The sequence below is a fragment of the Taurulus bubalis genome (genome assembly GCF_910589615.1).
Source record: "Taurulus bubalis genome assembly, chromosome: 15".
Lineage (NCBI taxonomy): Eukaryota > Metazoa > Chordata > Actinopteri > Perciformes > Cottidae > Taurulus > Taurulus bubalis.
The window spans coordinates 22,423,722-22,441,530 of NC_136603.1; the positions used below are offsets into that span (position 1 = coordinate 22,423,722).

General features: G+C 44.5%; 2 protein-coding genes across 2 annotated transcripts; both read right to left on the minus strand.

Annotated features, from left to right (window-relative positions):
* Positions 1 to 1,422: 1,422 nt before the first annotated feature.
* On the minus strand, positions 1,423 to 14,052 carry pgap1 (post-GPI attachment to proteins inositol deacylase 1; the record flags this gene model as incomplete). Its single annotated transcript, XM_079231209.1, has 26 exons — positions 1,423 to 1,561; positions 1,654 to 1,758; positions 1,853 to 2,064; positions 2,636 to 2,686; positions 2,801 to 2,936; positions 3,020 to 3,250; positions 3,404 to 3,588; positions 3,692 to 3,730; positions 3,864 to 3,969; positions 4,055 to 4,121; positions 4,670 to 4,721; positions 4,801 to 4,874; positions 4,961 to 5,036; positions 5,721 to 5,798; positions 5,880 to 5,931; positions 6,033 to 6,082; positions 6,508 to 6,591; positions 6,676 to 6,734; positions 6,969 to 7,074; positions 7,268 to 7,334; positions 7,426 to 7,478; positions 7,693 to 7,853; positions 8,548 to 8,719; positions 9,085 to 9,260; positions 12,471 to 12,624; positions 13,921 to 14,052. 26 exons carry the CDS (start codon positions 14,050 to 14,052, stop codon positions 1,423 to 1,425), a joined length of 2,817 nt encoding a protein of 938 aa, XP_079087335.1.
* A 469-nt stretch (positions 14,053 to 14,521) lies between these two features.
* Positions 14,522 to 17,505, minus strand: maip1 (matrix AAA peptidase interacting protein 1). Its single transcript, XM_079231456.1, has 5 exons — positions 17,188 to 17,505; positions 16,961 to 17,032; positions 16,057 to 16,183; positions 15,323 to 15,476; positions 14,522 to 15,206 (listed from the first exon to the last, which is right to left on the minus strand). The coding sequence occupies exons 1-5, from the start codon at positions 17,500 to 17,502 to the stop codon at positions 15,128 to 15,130; spliced, it is 747 nt and encodes a 248-aa protein (XP_079087582.1). The 5' UTR covers positions 17,503 to 17,505; the 3' UTR covers positions 14,522 to 15,127.
* Positions 17,506 to 17,809: the final 304 nt, after the last annotated feature.

Here is a 17,809-nt window from a genome sequence, read left to right on the forward strand (position 1 = left end):
TATTACTTCTGACCAGAAGACTATCAGGCGCCTATTTTAGACACAGGCTGAGCCTGCTGCTCATTTAACAGTCGCTGTTGCCTTGGTGATAGAAGGAAAGGGGGCGGGGCCTCTGGGAGGGCTGCACCCAAAGCTACTCTTTAGGTTTTTGAAAAAAGCTTCAATTAAATGTCCTCATATGTTTTGACATCACCTTAAGGAAATGAGAAGAAAACAATCTGTTATTGTGGTTGTATAAATGTAATTGATGGTGCTGTTAGATGGCTGCTCGGCCACAAGAATAATACGGGTGCTCTGTGTGCAGCAAGCAAGAGAAAATGTTGTTCTTGAAAGTTTAAACAAATATGGATTGAAGCAGAAAGTTATTAGATTCATGTGGTGAATTTTGGAAATTATGACATCTATCTTTTCTCAATGAACTTTGATGTATGGACTTCACACTCTGGAGCTATTGGAAATGTTCGATTGACACGAGTCACCGCTGGAATCTAAATCATACAATTGGTGTATAAGTAATAATATTAGCGGAGCCTAATCTTATCTGCAACTCTGTGAAGGTCGTGTGTGAAGCTTCCAACTATTCGGTGCAACCCTCCATGAAGGCGGAGCCACGCAGAAGAGAGAAAACAACTAAAACTAAACAAGATTATGTGCCACACCAAAATGAATATGCTCACCGCCTGGAGACCCCTTTACTAATTACTCTGTATTGTAGAGATCATGGAGTAGATCATGTCTTTCTTCTTCTGAGAAATGCGTAACAGATTAGAGCCGGCATGAAAGCCTTTTGATGCGCTGACGTCGTCATTGTTCTGTATCAAAAAAGGTGAACACAGGAGAATGTAAACATGATAACTTTGGACTTTTCCTCGTGGAGCGAGTGTGCGACGCTGCCACTGGTTGTGCGTCAGTGCTGCGACAGTCAACCGGTAAAGACAACAAACGGCTAGAAGTCATCTCCAAGCAGGAGGCAGTGGAGGAGTTTACAGCGCAGTGGACAACGCCACTGGAGACACAACGAAAAGGAAGAAAAAAGGACACATTTGAACAGTAACACCCTGTTAAGAATCTCTAGTATCAGTAGCTTCACTGGTTGTGGAGTTGTTGCTCCTCCTTGAAGGCAGAGCTATAGATATACAGAGTAAGGCAAACTTGGTTTCAGGTCAATCCTTCAGAGCCATATTCACACCAAATGGTCCAAGGCCATTACATCCTCTCATTCGAAAACATCTTTGTAATTGCCAAGGAGCTTTTAGTGCCAACATCGAGCGCACAGTTCCCCCCAAGCTATGTATGTCTATGGCTCTGCTCCACGGCAGCGAGACGGAGCCCGGCTTCCTGCAGCAGCTTCAGCGGGTCGGGCTGCAAGTTAGAGAAAGGCTTGTTATGGTGGCGCTGCGGACTGAAACGGGACAGATACCGTCAGAGCAGGCAGCACGAGGCCAGAGGGACGAGGGCCGCCAGCAGGAAGTAGGTGACTCTGTAGAGGTGGAGCGGAGAGAAGGTCACCATGGCGATGGACATGGGGAGGGGGAGACAGGACGTCAGAGGCAAGAGTTTACTGAAAGAGATGGAGGGGGAAAGGTTCGGACGCTGCGGCAGAACTTCAGGATAACGAAGGAACAAAGCGTGTCGGAGACAGAGAGCTCTCACCTGTTGCTGAGTCTCAACGTGTTGCAGTTAATCAGCAGGATGTACACAAGGATGAGAGGCAAGCTGCGAGGCCAACAGGGGTCCGGGTCCAGCTGGGTGGAATACCTGCAGAGGATCACAACCAACACCCGTTACTCATTCCTCATGAACGAGGCCTCAGGCGACGGCCTCGCGCTCTCCTTCCATCGTCAGACTGTACCTCAGGTTGCGGAGCCAGTGGAGGAGCGAGGGGGCGATGAGCATGACGGGTAGCGTGAAGAGCGCCGACAGGCAGAGGTGGAGCTGCAAGTCGTCCCTCACCTCCTGCAGAGCACACTCAGACAGCAGGGGGGCCCCATTGCATTCTTTAGGCTTGACCAGGGATTCAGAGTTGACCGCGCCGTTCTCGGCTTCTGTGTGCTTCCGGGGGGCCTGGAAGATGCAGAAGAAAAACACAACTTAATTTACTTTACACCTTAATTTGACGAGAATCAAATTGTAATAGATTGTGAACCCTGGCTCGGCATTCAAGACAGGGTTCATACACATTTAAAACAATGATTTCCATGACTTTAAACCAAATTTCCATGACCAAACCTTTTGTGAAATCTGGGTGTAAACAGTAAAAAGTGAGTAAATGTAGTATTTAAACTAACAATGAGAATACAAAGCATACAGTAAACCTTAAATGACACAAATGAATGAGACAATAGTTTGATTAAAAGAATAAACATTTATATAGATGCCTGTATGTATGCCTGCTTATATTTTGAGTCTTTCTTTTAAAAGCATATTCATTATTTCAAACTCAGCGTAAATGAACGACATGAACACATGAATATAACACATTTACATGACTTTTACAACACTTTCTTGGGATTTTATTTTTTTCAAGGACTTAACCATTTTAAAATTCCATGACTTTTCCATGACCATAAGAACCCTGCAAGAGCTTCAATATACGGACCACCTGCTGCAATACAGTTCAACCTGGAAGTCTTACCAGATTCAACATGTGACTCAAGGATCTTTCTGTCATCTGTAGCCTCAGTAACTGAAAATGCAAACAAAAGGCAGATGTAGAGAAGGGGGATAAACAGAGTCTTTGATGTTACTCTGTTTAAGACTGGGCAGGTTTTCATCTGTGGGACGATGCGCTCGGACTCACCCGGTAAAGGTGGAGCAGAAAGGCGGCAAAGATCGCCAGAGCCCCGCAGGACACGGCTCCCATAACAGTCAGACACAGAGTGATGAGGAGCTGGGTCCGGGGTCGCAGGGTGCCACAGTCTCTGGAGACAGATGGTCTGCACAGAAGGAGGTTTGCACTTGCATCATATCGTTTGAGACACTCAAACCACATACCTTATGTTTACATGTCCAACAGTACCTGTGGAGTGGAGCTAATATCAGTGAGATCAGTCGCATGAGGAGGCGGAGCAGTGCGCTTCCCCAGTAGGCCACGGCTGCCCCCAAGATGTAGAGTAGAGGGGACAGGAGGAGGGGCCACTCTTCAGCTGACGCCGCACCCTCCAGAGATCCACCATCAGGGTGGGCCGGGGGGAGGGCGTCCATAGGAGGGAGGTAAAGAAACGACCAGACATCTTGAAACCAGTTGCAGCTAAGGGGAGGAAGGAATAGTACGATTTATTTGAGGAATATCCAGGTATCTAAATAAAACATAGGACCGTGTGTTATTTTTGTCAAACTGCTCCCCCTAAAAGTCAAGATTGATTGTTCTCATTGATTTCAACATCAATCTTCCGAAGCCTACCTGAGTAAGATGTGCAGAATGTACACGGGCAGGTTGACTTTATGAGGCTGCAGGCCTTTGGCCACCACCTGGCTCATGTCTGCGGCTCGCCTCGTCTTCAGGATGGAGGACAGCTGCCCCCCGCAGGCCTGGAGCAGGGTTACAGCCGTGTACACCGGCACCATGGGACCGCAGAACCTCAGGATCTGTCAGACAAGAGAGCAGAGTGGAAGAACAATACACATAGGACTGTTTATTGAAACAAATACAAAACAAACAGAAGAGGAAAACAAGATGAGAAATCTGTACCTGTCCCAGCACCCTGGGTAACGAAGTCCTCACCGACACCTGAGGGTAAAATCACATGGTAAACATGATCTAATTAACGTCGTACTTCAAACTCCTTTTGGACGAATAACACCACGTTGGTCATGAGTCGTCAACAGGCTGTGGCTCTTGCATGGCGCCTGACGAGCAGTACCTTATATTGGCAGTTGGGGGCGGTGTGGAGCTGGAGGAGGACAGCGGAGGCGTTGTCTGGACGACTTGTGTGGAGCATCCCTGAGATCTCAGTCACTGACGGCACACTGGCAGACAGATCACATCACGTCATGACAGAAACCGTGAAAACGACGTGTAGATATGCCCCAACAAGAACGAAACAGAACTGACCTGGCTGTGGTCAGAGAGTCCTCTCGAAACCACGGCACATGTATTCTGTACACATTGGGCAGTCGATCTGCAGAAAGACATGCAATGGTCATGGTTACATCTCAACATGGACACGTGTGTCTTCTGTGGAAGCGCTGAGAGGCGAGTGACAAAAAAAGAAAGACAAAATCTCCGATCTAAATAGTTTTCTCTTCTGTGTTTATGACTCGTCAACTAAGGTTTTGCCTAGGATCATCTTTTTGAGTTTCCTATGTTTTATATTTCATCTGTGAAACAAAGTGTTGTTGTAATACTCATCTCGTAATATGTATATTACGTTGATTGTCTCATCTAATGTTAAGCATCTTCCGCCAAGAAAAATTCCTTGTTTGTGTAAACATACCTGACAAATAAATGGTTCTGATTCTGACTGAAAAGCATGAGCTAGTGGTGCACTTCAGCCTCTTGTGGTCAAAATGAGTATTACCACAACAAACACTTTCTTCTCCTTGTTCATAAGGTACAGGACAGAAAACTATTAAGATCAGACTTAGAAAACAGACCATCAGAATTTGTTTTTCCTCACTTGCCTCTAGGGCTTCCTAAGCCAGCCTCAGTATCACATGACCAACTTACCTTTATTTACTTTGCACTGGCTTGCAACACTAACTCTGAACGCCTGATAAACCTAAAGACACAGACATGTTCAAAGTTTAGCGACGCAGTAGGAACAGAGTTACTGAGCCGAATGAAGGAAAGGAAGCTACCTGGTGAAAGTGCTGCAGCTTGATGGTGTGGAGAAGTCCAGAGGAGTTGACCGAAACATCGCTGACAATCAAACCTGGAAAACCAACAGTCACTAAAAAAGGAACGTGTCTTTTCTCTCCCAAGCTAAAGAAAATCCACATGAGCGGTAACACTACTCACCGAAGGACAGAACATGCGGCACTGGGACAGACAGAGTCTGAGATTCTTGTCTCTGCCACTCGCATTCCACCGTGAACTGTGGACAAGACAGATGTTGGAGTGCAACTGTAGAAATTAAAATGAGTGATAATTCAAGTTAAGGCTTTTTTGTTCTTCTGGCCACTTCGCTGGGTCGTCTCAGGCGTTTATGGTCCACGAGGAACTCTTTCAAATGGTTTGAACCCTACATTCTGACTCCACGCTTGCATTCATGGTTTCCTGATTTCCCCTCTTGCATCATCATCTGGTCAAAACAGATCATTAGACTAGTTCAAGACCAAACATCTGGAAAACTAATGGCATTCCAATCAATCTCAGCTGTGCTTTACAAATCAAAAAGATGCGAGCACAGTGCCCCCGTGCTTAAAGTTACAATCTCAAAGATCTCAGTTTTGTCATCTATGGCTTCTCACTTTCATCACCTGCAGTCATCGCTCTTTTTTTGTTTGTTCGGCAGCAGTTACCTTTAACATGCAGGACTAGCAGAGAGCAGAACAAAAACAACAGTTCGCCGCTGCGTACACAAGTTGAAGAGTGAGTCTTCTGCGTCAGCTCCGTCTACTCTCTCTGGCCGATGGAAACATGTACCCAGCTGTGCGTGTTAGCATTTAGCTTAGCTGTGCAGAGGTACAGCCCCGCAGAGCCACTAGTGAGGCGGTTGACTCGACTGTGTCCTCCCTCATTTATCTTCAGAGAAGAGATGTTCTCGTTGTCAATGTACCTGCTTGCCGTTGAGGTTGGAGGCCGAAACAACCAGATGAGTAACTGCAGACAAGTCACTGAGACTCAGAATCAGGATCTGAGGAGGAGCACAGACAGTAATGAGCAACCAACAGCAGCTCAGACTGGACTGGACTGGGCCTCTTCAGAGGAGGAGTACCTTGTAGGGTGGCAGTAGCTCAGTTCCCATAGACAGATCCACCGCATGCACACTGAAAGAAAATCAAAGAGTAAAGGAAATACATCCATCGTCAAATTTGGGAGAGTGAAAAACCTGAGACGTGGAAGAGATAGATTATTGTCATATTCTTACCACGAAGAACCGTTCTTCTGCACGCAGCCGTACACCCAGCTGGTCATCTCCTGTTGAACCAATCAGAATTGAACTCTGGCAAAAGTACAGATCACTTTGGTTCATGCTTTACTAAATGTGTTTCTATGGCATTTCATTTTACTTCATAAACACAACATTCATCTCTGTGAATCACAACGAAAGCCCTGAAGCAAAGGAGAAAAGAACAGTTCTGGTGATCCATTTTCTAATTCTGATATAAATAGTTTACTCTCATGCGTTTATGATTTAAGAGCAGGTGGAACATGCACTTTACCAAGGTAATCTTTCACTTTAATACTCATTTAAGGAAGTTGGAAAGATTACTCTGACAAAACAAACATTCTTCGCCTGTTCTTAAATGTACAGTTCATCCAAAATCAGAAGCAGGAACTAACTGTAGTCTGTCGCTCAAACCCAGATGGATGAACCTGCACGGCGGAGACTGAACACTCACCAGGTTGTTGCTCCGGCAGTAGAAATGGCTGTAGGCTTTCCTGCGACTCGACAGGGCAAACTGAAAGTATTTGAGCTGTCCTTCCTGTAGGCAGAGAGCAACACTGAAGACAATATATGTCCATCTGTCTGCAGATGACCCATTGAATATAATGATAGAGTCTGGTACCTTTGGTGTGCTGTAAGCCAGACGCAGTGTGTTAACTTCACTCCATGCTTCAGGAGAATCTGGAAAAGGGGAGAACAAACAAACAGGGAACAGGTATGAGTGATTCCTTAATAGTGTCACTCAATCAAAACGGCATTCATTCACTTTATAGAGTCATTAAAAACTCAAAATATAATACAATGAATACAAATGTGGAGATATGGCATTGAAAGCACATGGCAGGAAGACCAATGAGAGCTACTCGCAGGAAGTCCCCGTTTATTCCAGCCTCTCCGTGGTTACGTGTCTCTGACCTAAGATGGAGATGGAGGTGTCCTGGGTTTCTCCCAGCATCCGGACCGGGTGTCTGATGAAGTGATGGTTTAGTACAGCCATTTTCTTCTCTGGGTTTACTGTGAACTAATAACGACACACTCGTTAGCTTTGAAACAGATGGAAATGCAAACTTAGCCAGAGATGCGCTACTTCACTGGCTGACAAGTCCCACTCGTCTTTCTGCGACGACAACATTCCTCCATTTTTCCGTCACACAGCATTTATTTTCCCCAGACAGATTAATTTGAAGACGTGTAAGAACGTTTGTGGTTCTGACCTGTCTGGTTTCAGGATCCAGGAGGTCAAAGAACGCCCTGACAGTCGCCAGGACAAGCTCTTTGCACCTGGAACACAAAGATGTAAACACTGCATGTTAATGATCTGCATTATATTTGAACGTAGACCTGAAGAAAAAGACAATGCTGTGTCTTTTACCAAACGATGGACAGATGGTCAGTGGACACCCAAGTCCTGGGAACGGCAGTTGCCTTGATAAAAAAAAGAGAGAAGAAGAAATTGAAACAAAATGCGAGGAGCAGTGCAGGATCAAACACCGAGGCCTTTTGCTTCAAGTAGTTCCAAGAATTACAAACTCGGAAAAACTAAAATATTTTTTTTAATGTTGATAACGCTCCTCGTTTCTAAACAAGCGTTCCAGGGTTCTTGGAAAAGTTCTGAAAATACTTCACAAACCGTACTTACCACGAGGGACAGCTTATTGGGGTCTCCTGGTGGACAAGGCAGGGATATCAGGCCGGAGCGGACCTGGTAGTCACGGTAACCGCCCCCGACGGACAGAACCGTGACGTTCCTGAGCTTTTTGGCCTGGTTCACCCACTTCTGCCTCACCGCCGAGTAGAAATCTACAGAGCAGAGACGAGTTAAACGCATAGCGTGTCACTTTCCTCAACCAGAGCAACAAAAGACAAACAAAGGAGAAGTATTATGGGAGTTGTTGTCTCCCCCACCATAGACATTATTGCAGTCAGCTTCTATCAGCTTATTCAGCCAAATATACGCATCGCCTCCTCGCCTAAGAATGAGTTAAAAATCGCTGTTTCCTTGTTACTGTCAGACACCGGAGGGGCTGGAGGAGCTCAGCCTGTTTCTCTGATGACTTCAGACCCGTCATCCAGTTGAAATACAGTTAAAAACAACCAAGATCTAAAAAGTGGATCATAAAGATGTGGCTTGGAAATGATTAAAGTAAATTTACGACTTGTTGGAAGCATTAGTGTTAATGCAGGTGCACAACCAAAAAACATAAATAACGGAGGTCTAGTCGATTTTAGACATTTTAAATTCAGAAAAGTGACCCATTATAACTTTAGGTCAAGTCATCTGAATTTGTAGTTTACATTAAGCTCTGGAAATAATCTCTTTGAGCTGTCCGATATGATGACATTACTGTTTCTATGGTTGGTAAAATGTCACGTGTGTGCAGGTTATCAATACAGTAGCCGATGGCACTGATCAGTTACGTCCTGTCTGGTCCAAGGTGTTCAGAGCAGCAGTCATCTAGCTTGGAATGACGACACATCTCAGAGCTCTGCTTACCCAGCAGGTACGGGTCCAGGGCCAGCACGGGGGCCAGGTGTGGGGAGGCCTGGGTAATGATGAGGCTGACCAGACTGGTGTTGAACCGGGGCAGAGTGAAGAGCGCCCGGGCCACCACTCCTCCCATGGAGTGACCAACCAGCACCACACTCTGAGGCGGGGTCTTTAGGTGCTGGAGAGCGGGGACAACGAGAAAACGTGTTTGGAAACCTCACCCACTTATTATAACTTTAGGGTTATATATAATTACCAGAAAGTAGAGTCAGAGGATTAAAAAGAAGGAAAGCCGATAGGCGGATGAAGATTTTTTTTTAATCAACTGTGCATTTTGATTGCGCTCGTTAGAATTGGCTATAATTATCTGCTGTTGCCGGGTCGGCGTCTTTATTAATGCAAGACGTACAAGCCAGAGGGATTAATTATATGCCGTAACGTTTAAATGTAGCAGGTGATGAAATGCGATATGTATCCCCCACTGGAATATCACTCCACCAGCAGTATCCGTCACCGAGAGCAAGCGGACACTCGAGGCCTGACCTTGTAGAGCCTCAGTATGGCCTTAATGCTCTCGTGCAGGAAGTGCGTCTGCCGGAGCAGGCTCCCGCCGTAGAGCGCCACCAGCTCCTCGTTGAAGTCCACGGTGAACACGTTGAAGTGGAGGCCGCCCTCCATGTTCTCGGCTTTCCTCAAGGCCACCGAACCCAGGGAGCGAGCTGGGTGGAGAGAAGAAGACATTTTGATGGTGCGTTTCATGGAATCTTATAATAATAATAATAATAATAATAATAATAATAAGGTTTATTTATATAACACTTTTTACAGACAAAAAGGTCACAAAATGCAGAACAGGAGTCAGGAAAAATAAATAAATAAAAGTGTTAAAACCAGATTGACAATAACAGGGCCAAACATTTCCGCACTGTAAAAAAACACATTAAAAGATGGATCTTACAGATGCTAGTGTCAATGCTTGTCCTACACTAACAACCAACATGTATGTATGTATGTATATATGTATATATGTATGTATGTATGTATATATATATATATACACACACACACACACACACACACACACACACACACACACACACACTCAGCGTAAACGTTACTCTGCCAACGGACGGACTGCACTAACTATTTATGCATAGCTCTAATATGAAATACATTTTTTACTATTTTGAATTATTGAATCATCACGTCTTGACTGAAAACTCTATTCATGCTAAAATCATTTTTAAAAAGCTCATTCAAGTGACAGTCCTCGCCCCATTGAGCCGGTGTAACTTGTGAACAACAGCTGTTAAAAATACGCTGCAGGTGTCTTAACGTGGGCCACAAAAACGCTGAAGAACCGAGAGCATGGCCCACCATCACAAACACCACAGTGTTACAGCGCAATGTGTTTGTATTCACATGAAGAAAGGCGCGGGTGTTCTCCTCCTACACACAACTGGTAGCAGGAGCGGGGGTGGTGGCGTCATCCTAGAAAGGATTTGTTTTACTGATAGCTTTACTGAGTTATGAAATAAAGAAAAGATTATATCACCAAAAGGGTCCAGGTTTGAATCCCCAATTATTTACAACTGAAATGTAACTGAATATATTATATAGAATACAATGTATTACTACATGTCTGTGGCAGTCAGACCAAAGCACACATGTTCCTACTGAGGGCATAATAGATCACAAATGTATACTTTAATTTTTCAAAAGGCTGTGTCATTGTCTGAACCAGCTGAGCACTGTAGTTTTTAGCAAACGTCACATAAACAGGAGCCAACTGTGTTTCCACAGGGATTACATTCAGCAGAGGATCAACACCAATGTGGTGCTGTAGTGAGTATCTCTGGCAGCAGGACGGTGCATGTGGGATTTACTCAAAATAAACTACAGCGTGTGTGTTTGTGGTAATGCAGGCGCATGTCACCTCGTGCAACAGAGTGGCTCATTGATGTGCCTTTAATAGTTTTTGGTCAACTATGGAGCTCAACGGCATAGAGGAGGAAGATATATCAGACTTTGGATACATGCACAATAATGATGTCACCCAGGGCAACAGTGTGGCTCACTGGTGTGGTTTTAACATAGACGGTATATAAGAAGTGGATGGTTTGTGGACTAAGGTTTTGAAGCCCAGGTCTGTGTTTTGGCCGTCACCATCTTACATTTTTGTCACCAATAAACAGAAGTGACTATATAAGGGATGTGGAGGAGTGATGTATTGACGCTGTATACAGCTCTGGTAGCTGTAGCGACCTGTCAATCACAAGGTTGCCCCGCCCTAAAGCGTCCCCTGCTTTATGGTCTGTTTGACTCTAAATGGACCATCATTTACTAATAAATCAGAAGAGAAGCAGTCATTTTCTCATAGACTTCTATACACTCAGACTTCTTTTAGCAACCAGAGGAGTCGCCCCCTTCTGGTCAGTAGAGAGAATGCACATTTTAAGACGCTTCCTCATTGGCTTCACTTTCAGAACCAGAGGTTGCCGGCTGGGTTTTAGTATGTTAACAGTAATATGTTCCCCAACCTCATCTTTTAATTGACAATTAGAAGTAAAAAGAAAAAAACAAATACAAAACCAAACATGCTTTTTGTGAAATACTTGCCAAAGCCAAATTTTCAAAACGAACACATTTTCTAAATGTTTACATGTTAACTCCAGCATACACAAAACAATCTGTGGAAACTGGATTTCTGTAATATGGTACAGCTCTACCGCCTTAACTGAACGCTTTATGTGCAGAATTGTGCAGGACCTTATAGTGCCATATTACCCCACGAGAGCATTACGCTCACTGAATGCAGGGTTACTTGTGGTTCCCAGAGTGTTAAAAAGTAGGTTGGGGGCTAGAGCTTTCAGTTATCGGGCTCCTCTTCTGTGGAATCAGCTTCCACTTTCAGTTCGGGGGGCAGGCATAGTCACCTCATTTAAGAGTAGACTTAAGACTTTCCTCTTTGATGGCGCTTATAGTTAGGGCTGTTTCAGGCTTATAGTTAGGGCTGTTTCAGGCTTATAGTTAGGGCTGTTTCAGGCTTATAGTTAGGGCTGGCTCAGGTTTGCCCTGGTCCAGCCCCTAGATATGCTGCTATAGGCCTAGACTGCTGGGGGACATTTTAGGATACACTGAGCTCCTCCTTTCCTTCTCTTCCTCTTTTCGCTCCTCCTCTTCACCTCTTCTTTCTCTCCTTCTGGATAAATGATTGTCTCTTCAATGCATATTACTAACTCTACTTTCTTTTTCCATGGATTCGTGGCTGCCTGGAACCAGGGGGAGGACCACGGTCCTCCCCCTGGCCCTGCTGATACAACCATGGCCCTGCTGATGCAACTGGCCTGGAGCCGTCCTGCCAGCTGCCATGGCCCTGCTTTCTCCTCCCACTGCCCCTGGGATGCCCCTCCTCTCTACCTCCTTCTGCTTAATGGGTCGTGGCTATCTGGATCATGGACCATGCATACTACTCATTATATGAATCATTTCTGTCACATTCATTGAATGTGCTGTAACTCCGTTACATTATTCATTTTGGCCACATGACATCTATTGCTTCTGTCCATCCGGGGAGAGGGATCCTCCTCTGTTGCTCTCCCTCAGGTTTCTTCCCCTTTTTTTCCCTGTGAAAGGGTTTTTACTATCTTTTTGGGGGAGTTTTTCCTGATCCGATGTGAGGTCCCGGGACAGGGATGTCATGTGTACAGATTGTAAAGCCCTCCGAGGCAAACTTGTATTTGTGATGTTGGGCTATACAAAATAAACTAAACTGAAACTGAAACTGAAACAATCCAGTCTGCCTGGACAAGGCCACGCTCTCCTCCTCAAACAACCCCAGCTCATCCGCTTATTGAATACAAATTGCTGTCAAAGGCTAAAACGCACAACTCCAACTTGCCTTGTCCCCAATAATACTGTGCTCTTACCTTGTTTGTGGCTGCCAGCGTTTCCAGGCAGGAAGAGCACAGGAGCGCCGGTGAGTTTGAGCGCTCGGGTCTCCTGTGCGTACAGACCCTCCCCGTACAGGTAGAGGCCGTACGCCGGGTACAGTCTGGCCACCCGGCGAGGCAGAGCCACGCGCTGTGAACCCAACACAGACACCGGGTCAGGGGGTCACATCATTCTCACACAGTTCATTAAGCTTCATGTCACACTTGTAAAGGCATGTGGGAAACAGCACCCTAAAGCACACAACAGGAGTGTGTTCATCTTAACTCTCCCGCTCTCCGCCACCTTGTGGCTTCATGCGAGATGTAATCAGACACAAGAGGTGTCCGGACTTTGCTGTAGTACATTGTACATGTACTGTACACAGACTACATCCGGGGCTGAAACAATTAGTCCATTAATCTAGTGGTTGATTGGGAGAACATGTATGTGCAGCATTTTTGATTATTTACAAATCATTTAAATAGTTTTTTTGACGCTAACTTGCCAACATCATTCTCAATTTGAGTGATTACTGCTTTGATCCATTTATTAATGCAGAATTAGTATTTTGAGGTTTTGGACCTCGGGGTACGTGAAAGTATGATCATGGACGTATTAAAAGCAGACCAGACATTTGAGCTGTATCACTATATCACAACGACCAAAATAACAGACTTCAAATCGTGGTTTGTGACACTGATACATCACGCCATCAACTCTTTGGCTTTCACCTCAGACTTCAGGAATATTTACTGACTAATTATTTCTGTTCTCATCAGCCCGGGGTCTTCATCACATGCTGACATCGAGGTGGGATTCAAGAGACCATGTACCACATAAACAAAGATAAAGACATATGCCGGCCTATTTTATTCCTAACAAAACAATAAACACATCCACGGGCTCCTGTGTGAAGCAAGGGCCATACACATATTGTGCTTTGCCCCCAGCTGTGCTCCACTTCTGGCCAGATGAACACATCAGTGAGCAGAAAGCAGAGCAAGCGACCCACAACAATGCATTCCCTATGCCAGCCTGTGTGTCTGTGTGTGTGTGTGTGTGTGTGTGTGTGTGTCCTGCAGAACCTGCTGATCGGGTTCAAGGATCAGTTGATGTTAATAGATCATTTTGCAAATCTTATTCGAGCACGCACACACACACACACACACACACACACACACACACACACACACACACACACACACACACACACACACACACACACACACACACAGCTAACGTTAGAAGCATGAAGGAAATGACTAGCTCGTGCATGGTCTGCTAAGGTGGAAACACTGCTTCTGTGGGAGTGAACGAGCCCTCCCACGTTAGCACGAGGCTGGGTGTTTCTCTCTTAGCTCGAAAGCGGGCTACACATAAAGCAACGTAGCTAGCTAGCTAGCCGTGCGGTCGCCGTGCTGTGAGGCGTCAGGTGGAGGTACTCACCCGGTACTCCGGGTATTCAAACATATATGTCATGCTGCATCTGTTCTCCTCGAAGCCGGTCAGCAGCTCCCGCAGGCCGACCGCCAGCAGCCCCAGAGCGAAGCCGTAAAAGACCACGGTGGCGACTTTCATGGTTCAATTCGGACTCTGTTTTTTTTTAAAGATATTACAGGTGTTTAAGCTTCATGTTGTCGTTTCTCCTCGCCGCGGTAAGACAGCGCACGGGCTGTCATCCTCATCGGCTGCACAACAGGAGCGGCACTGGGCTAAACGCTAGTGACTGGCACGGGGGTTCAGCCAATGGGAGGAAAGCACTTGATAGAATCCACCAATGGGAGCGCAGATAGCGAGTGACGTCAGAAGATTTGTTTTCCTCTATGGTTTTCTTTCATTGTTTTTTTAAAAACTTTGATTCTACGATTGTAATCTTCATGTCATCTTCATAAAAGTTTCTATGTTTTAGCACACATGTCCTTATTTAAACTATTAGAAAAAGAACAATTCTCATGGATTAATAAATAACTGCAATTTTTTAATTTATTAAGTCTTCAATACAATAATCAAGGGTCTGCTGCAGCTTTAATCATTGCAACCACGTGTATACACATAGCGTACATATATAGCATGTACTTCAGAGTCAGATTACTGCAAGTTGTGTGGGATAAAAAAAAAAAAAAAAGGAAAGACCAATAACGTTGTGTGGAGACAAATCTGAAACATTGTTATACCACACAGGCTCGTGTAGAGAAACAATAGTTCTCTACTTGGAAATAAAGTATCAGACTATAGTCTGTCTTTACAACAACAAAAAAGCAAGATGAGTTTCCAAGAAGGGGTGCAAGGCACACCCATGTGATGCTACATGATAGTTCAAATGACAAGTTCAAGAGTTCCCACACCTCCTGTAGTCTAGATATGAATGAATACGATAAGAAACACTGTTATACTGCAGACAGGTCTGGGCAGTCTCTCTGTGAATAGATGGGTCGGCTCATGTGTCTTTTCTACAGTGAATAGTGAGTGAATCCAAGTTTGTCCCGGTGGTTTCCTCAGACCTCCCAGTGAGGCGATGCATCACGTTTTCCCCCCTGTGGTTAATCTCAAGCTGCTCTTGTTTTACTCAATTTAATGAAAGCAAATGCTGAGGGGCGGTTTTCATGTCTTTGATTCGTTTCCAGTGGCACAACTGCCACAAATCATTGCCACCTCAATCCAAAAGCTTGGAGTGCTCTATCCTCGTAATGGTCCAGTCCGGAGGCACTCCCTTCGTGAACTCCCTCTGGAATCTGTCAGAGATAGAAAAGAAAGATTAGCACGGATACTCTGATTTCCACAGAGTTCAGTACTATTCTGTATGCCAGAGTCCTTACACTCCTGAAAGATACAGGAAAGATATACTGACTCATAGTTTGCAGTTAGAAGTCTCTTCGTTTCTGCTGCTTCTCCCTCTCCACCGATGGCCACCTGGAACACACGGGTTCCCTCCATGGAGTCGTTAGGAAGATGAGCGCTTGTCAGATACCAGAAACGCATCAGAATACTGACAAATTTCCTCCCTGGAAAAATAAACCAATTAACACTGCACAAAAAGAAGTGGCCGATTTCAAACACACAACATCTCTCCTTTGTTGCTCTTCATGAGGTTGCCTTCATTTATTCTCCAGTAAAGTTGTTTTATTTATTTATTTGTTTTTGGGAGGGCACCATTGGTTCCTACTGAAAAAAAAGCCTCAGCAATTTACCAAAACAGCTGGGCGATATCATTTTTAACAACGGTCAAACAGGAATAAATGGTGTATTTGTTGGGCTCTATTTTCAGCTGCGGATTAATCCCCATGGTGCGCTAGTGAATATTCACAGCAGCAAAAGGGTGCATTTGGGATTGAGTCAAAATAAACTGCAGCATGTGTATTCCAGGTAATGAAGGAACGTGTCACCCAGTGACAATGTGGCTTATTGCTTTGTTTTTAATAGTCTGGGACAAAAATGGAGCTCAGTGGGAGAGACAATAATATATATATATATATATATATATATATATATATATATATATATATATATAGCTCTGGTACACATAGTACTTGTTAGCAGGTTCTATTCATTGGTTTTGGTAGGAGGTAAAGACTTCATGCTGACCATCATCATCATAGTAGATCCCCACGTCTCCAGGCGTCGTGTACATGATGTCATCAGCGTCTGCAGAGAGAGCTTTCTTGTGGTTCAATGGCATCACGCTACACTTTTCCTCCAGCTTTGCAATCAACTGCAAAGACATACAAAATAAATAAATAAAGCTCAACTTGAGCAGAGAGATTACAGTGATTCTTAAAATACTACAAGTTTGTCCTTTGATAAAGGTAAACATTTGCATTGTGTTTATAATCAATCCATAAATGTATCAAATTGTGATTTGTAGGATCGACTCATCTGAAAAGATCTCAGAAAACCAAAATTATATATTAAATGGACATTCCTTCGTATTCTATTTGTGATATTCAATTAGCTGTTGCCTGTTGTATGAAGATTCACTGCGTACCATCTGCAAAAACAATTACACACAGATGAGGATATTATATTGTACATGGAAGTGGGGATCGGCGAGAGACATCAAGTGGAACGTATAGGTTGTCGTTGCTCTGTCTTATCGGTTTTCATAGATTGACACCAATATTAGAAGGCATGAAGTTTAAGACCGAGTGCCTCAGGTCTGGTGACCTACGACATCTCTTTGACTCTGTTTCTAAAGTAGCAACTCACACGACAGACTCGTCAATCAGGAACAAAAATACTTTATAAATAAATGATCTGTATGCGAGTCTACATCTCACTCGCACAGTTGATGTCATCTGTGTTGCTTTTGGTTTGATACTTTCTTTGTTTATGTGGGATGTTGTTTGATGTACAAATGTAATTCCAATAGGCTCAAGTGAAGATTTATCTGTACAATGTGACTGATGTGTTGATACTTTTTGAAATATGATCAATAACAAGGTAGAGAATGGATAATGCAAGTTTGGACCTGCTGGCTTCCCATACGTACGTCTTTAGCCACGAGCCCTTCCAAGGCGTCAAACTGACACTGTGCCAAGAGTCTGGAAACATGGGTGAAGGCCTGCAAGAGTGAACAGAACCTGGTTAACGCAACAATAACTGAAGGGGTTTTAGGTCGTAATGGCGAATAAATCACGTTCAATTAATACCATAGCCTTCAGAGGAGGTGTGGCTCGCTGACAACACGTTAGCACGATCTGTTAACGGCTTACAGACCTGCTTCGCTCCCTCCGTGAAATCTTCAATGTTGAACTCCTTATCAAAGTACGCCCGGATCAGGAAGTAGTATATTCGGGTGCGAAACCAGATGAAGGGATTCGGGATGCCCACAACCACCACCTTCTGGTTCTGGTTCTGCCCACCGCGGTCAGAGCTGTACGGGCGCAGCGCCGCTACCACGGCGACGGGCGACGGAGAAGGTAGCCTCCGTTTACCGGACCGGTTCAGGATGACACTTTCATTTAAACAGAGACGGGTAAAGCTTAATGTTGCTGGAAACCTGTGACAACCTCTTAACATGGGCAGCGCCATCTTTTTTTGTCTTCCTCAGAAGCTTCCGGTTCCTTGTGGTTGCAACTTCCGGTGAGGAACAAATAATATTCCAAATACAGACAGTACTGCCACAACATTCTGAGAATATGATTCATTTGTGTATTCACCAAATATTAACATTGTTTAGTAACTAACATACCATGCTGTTTTTTTTACAGCTGACTTTTACCATTATTTATTCATATTATGTTTCGTTTCTACGGGGAACACTAACAGTGTGACGCCCGTTCAGCTCAGAGGTTGTTTACCTTTTCCGGCGAGTGGATTTTGAAGCAGATCATGTGAG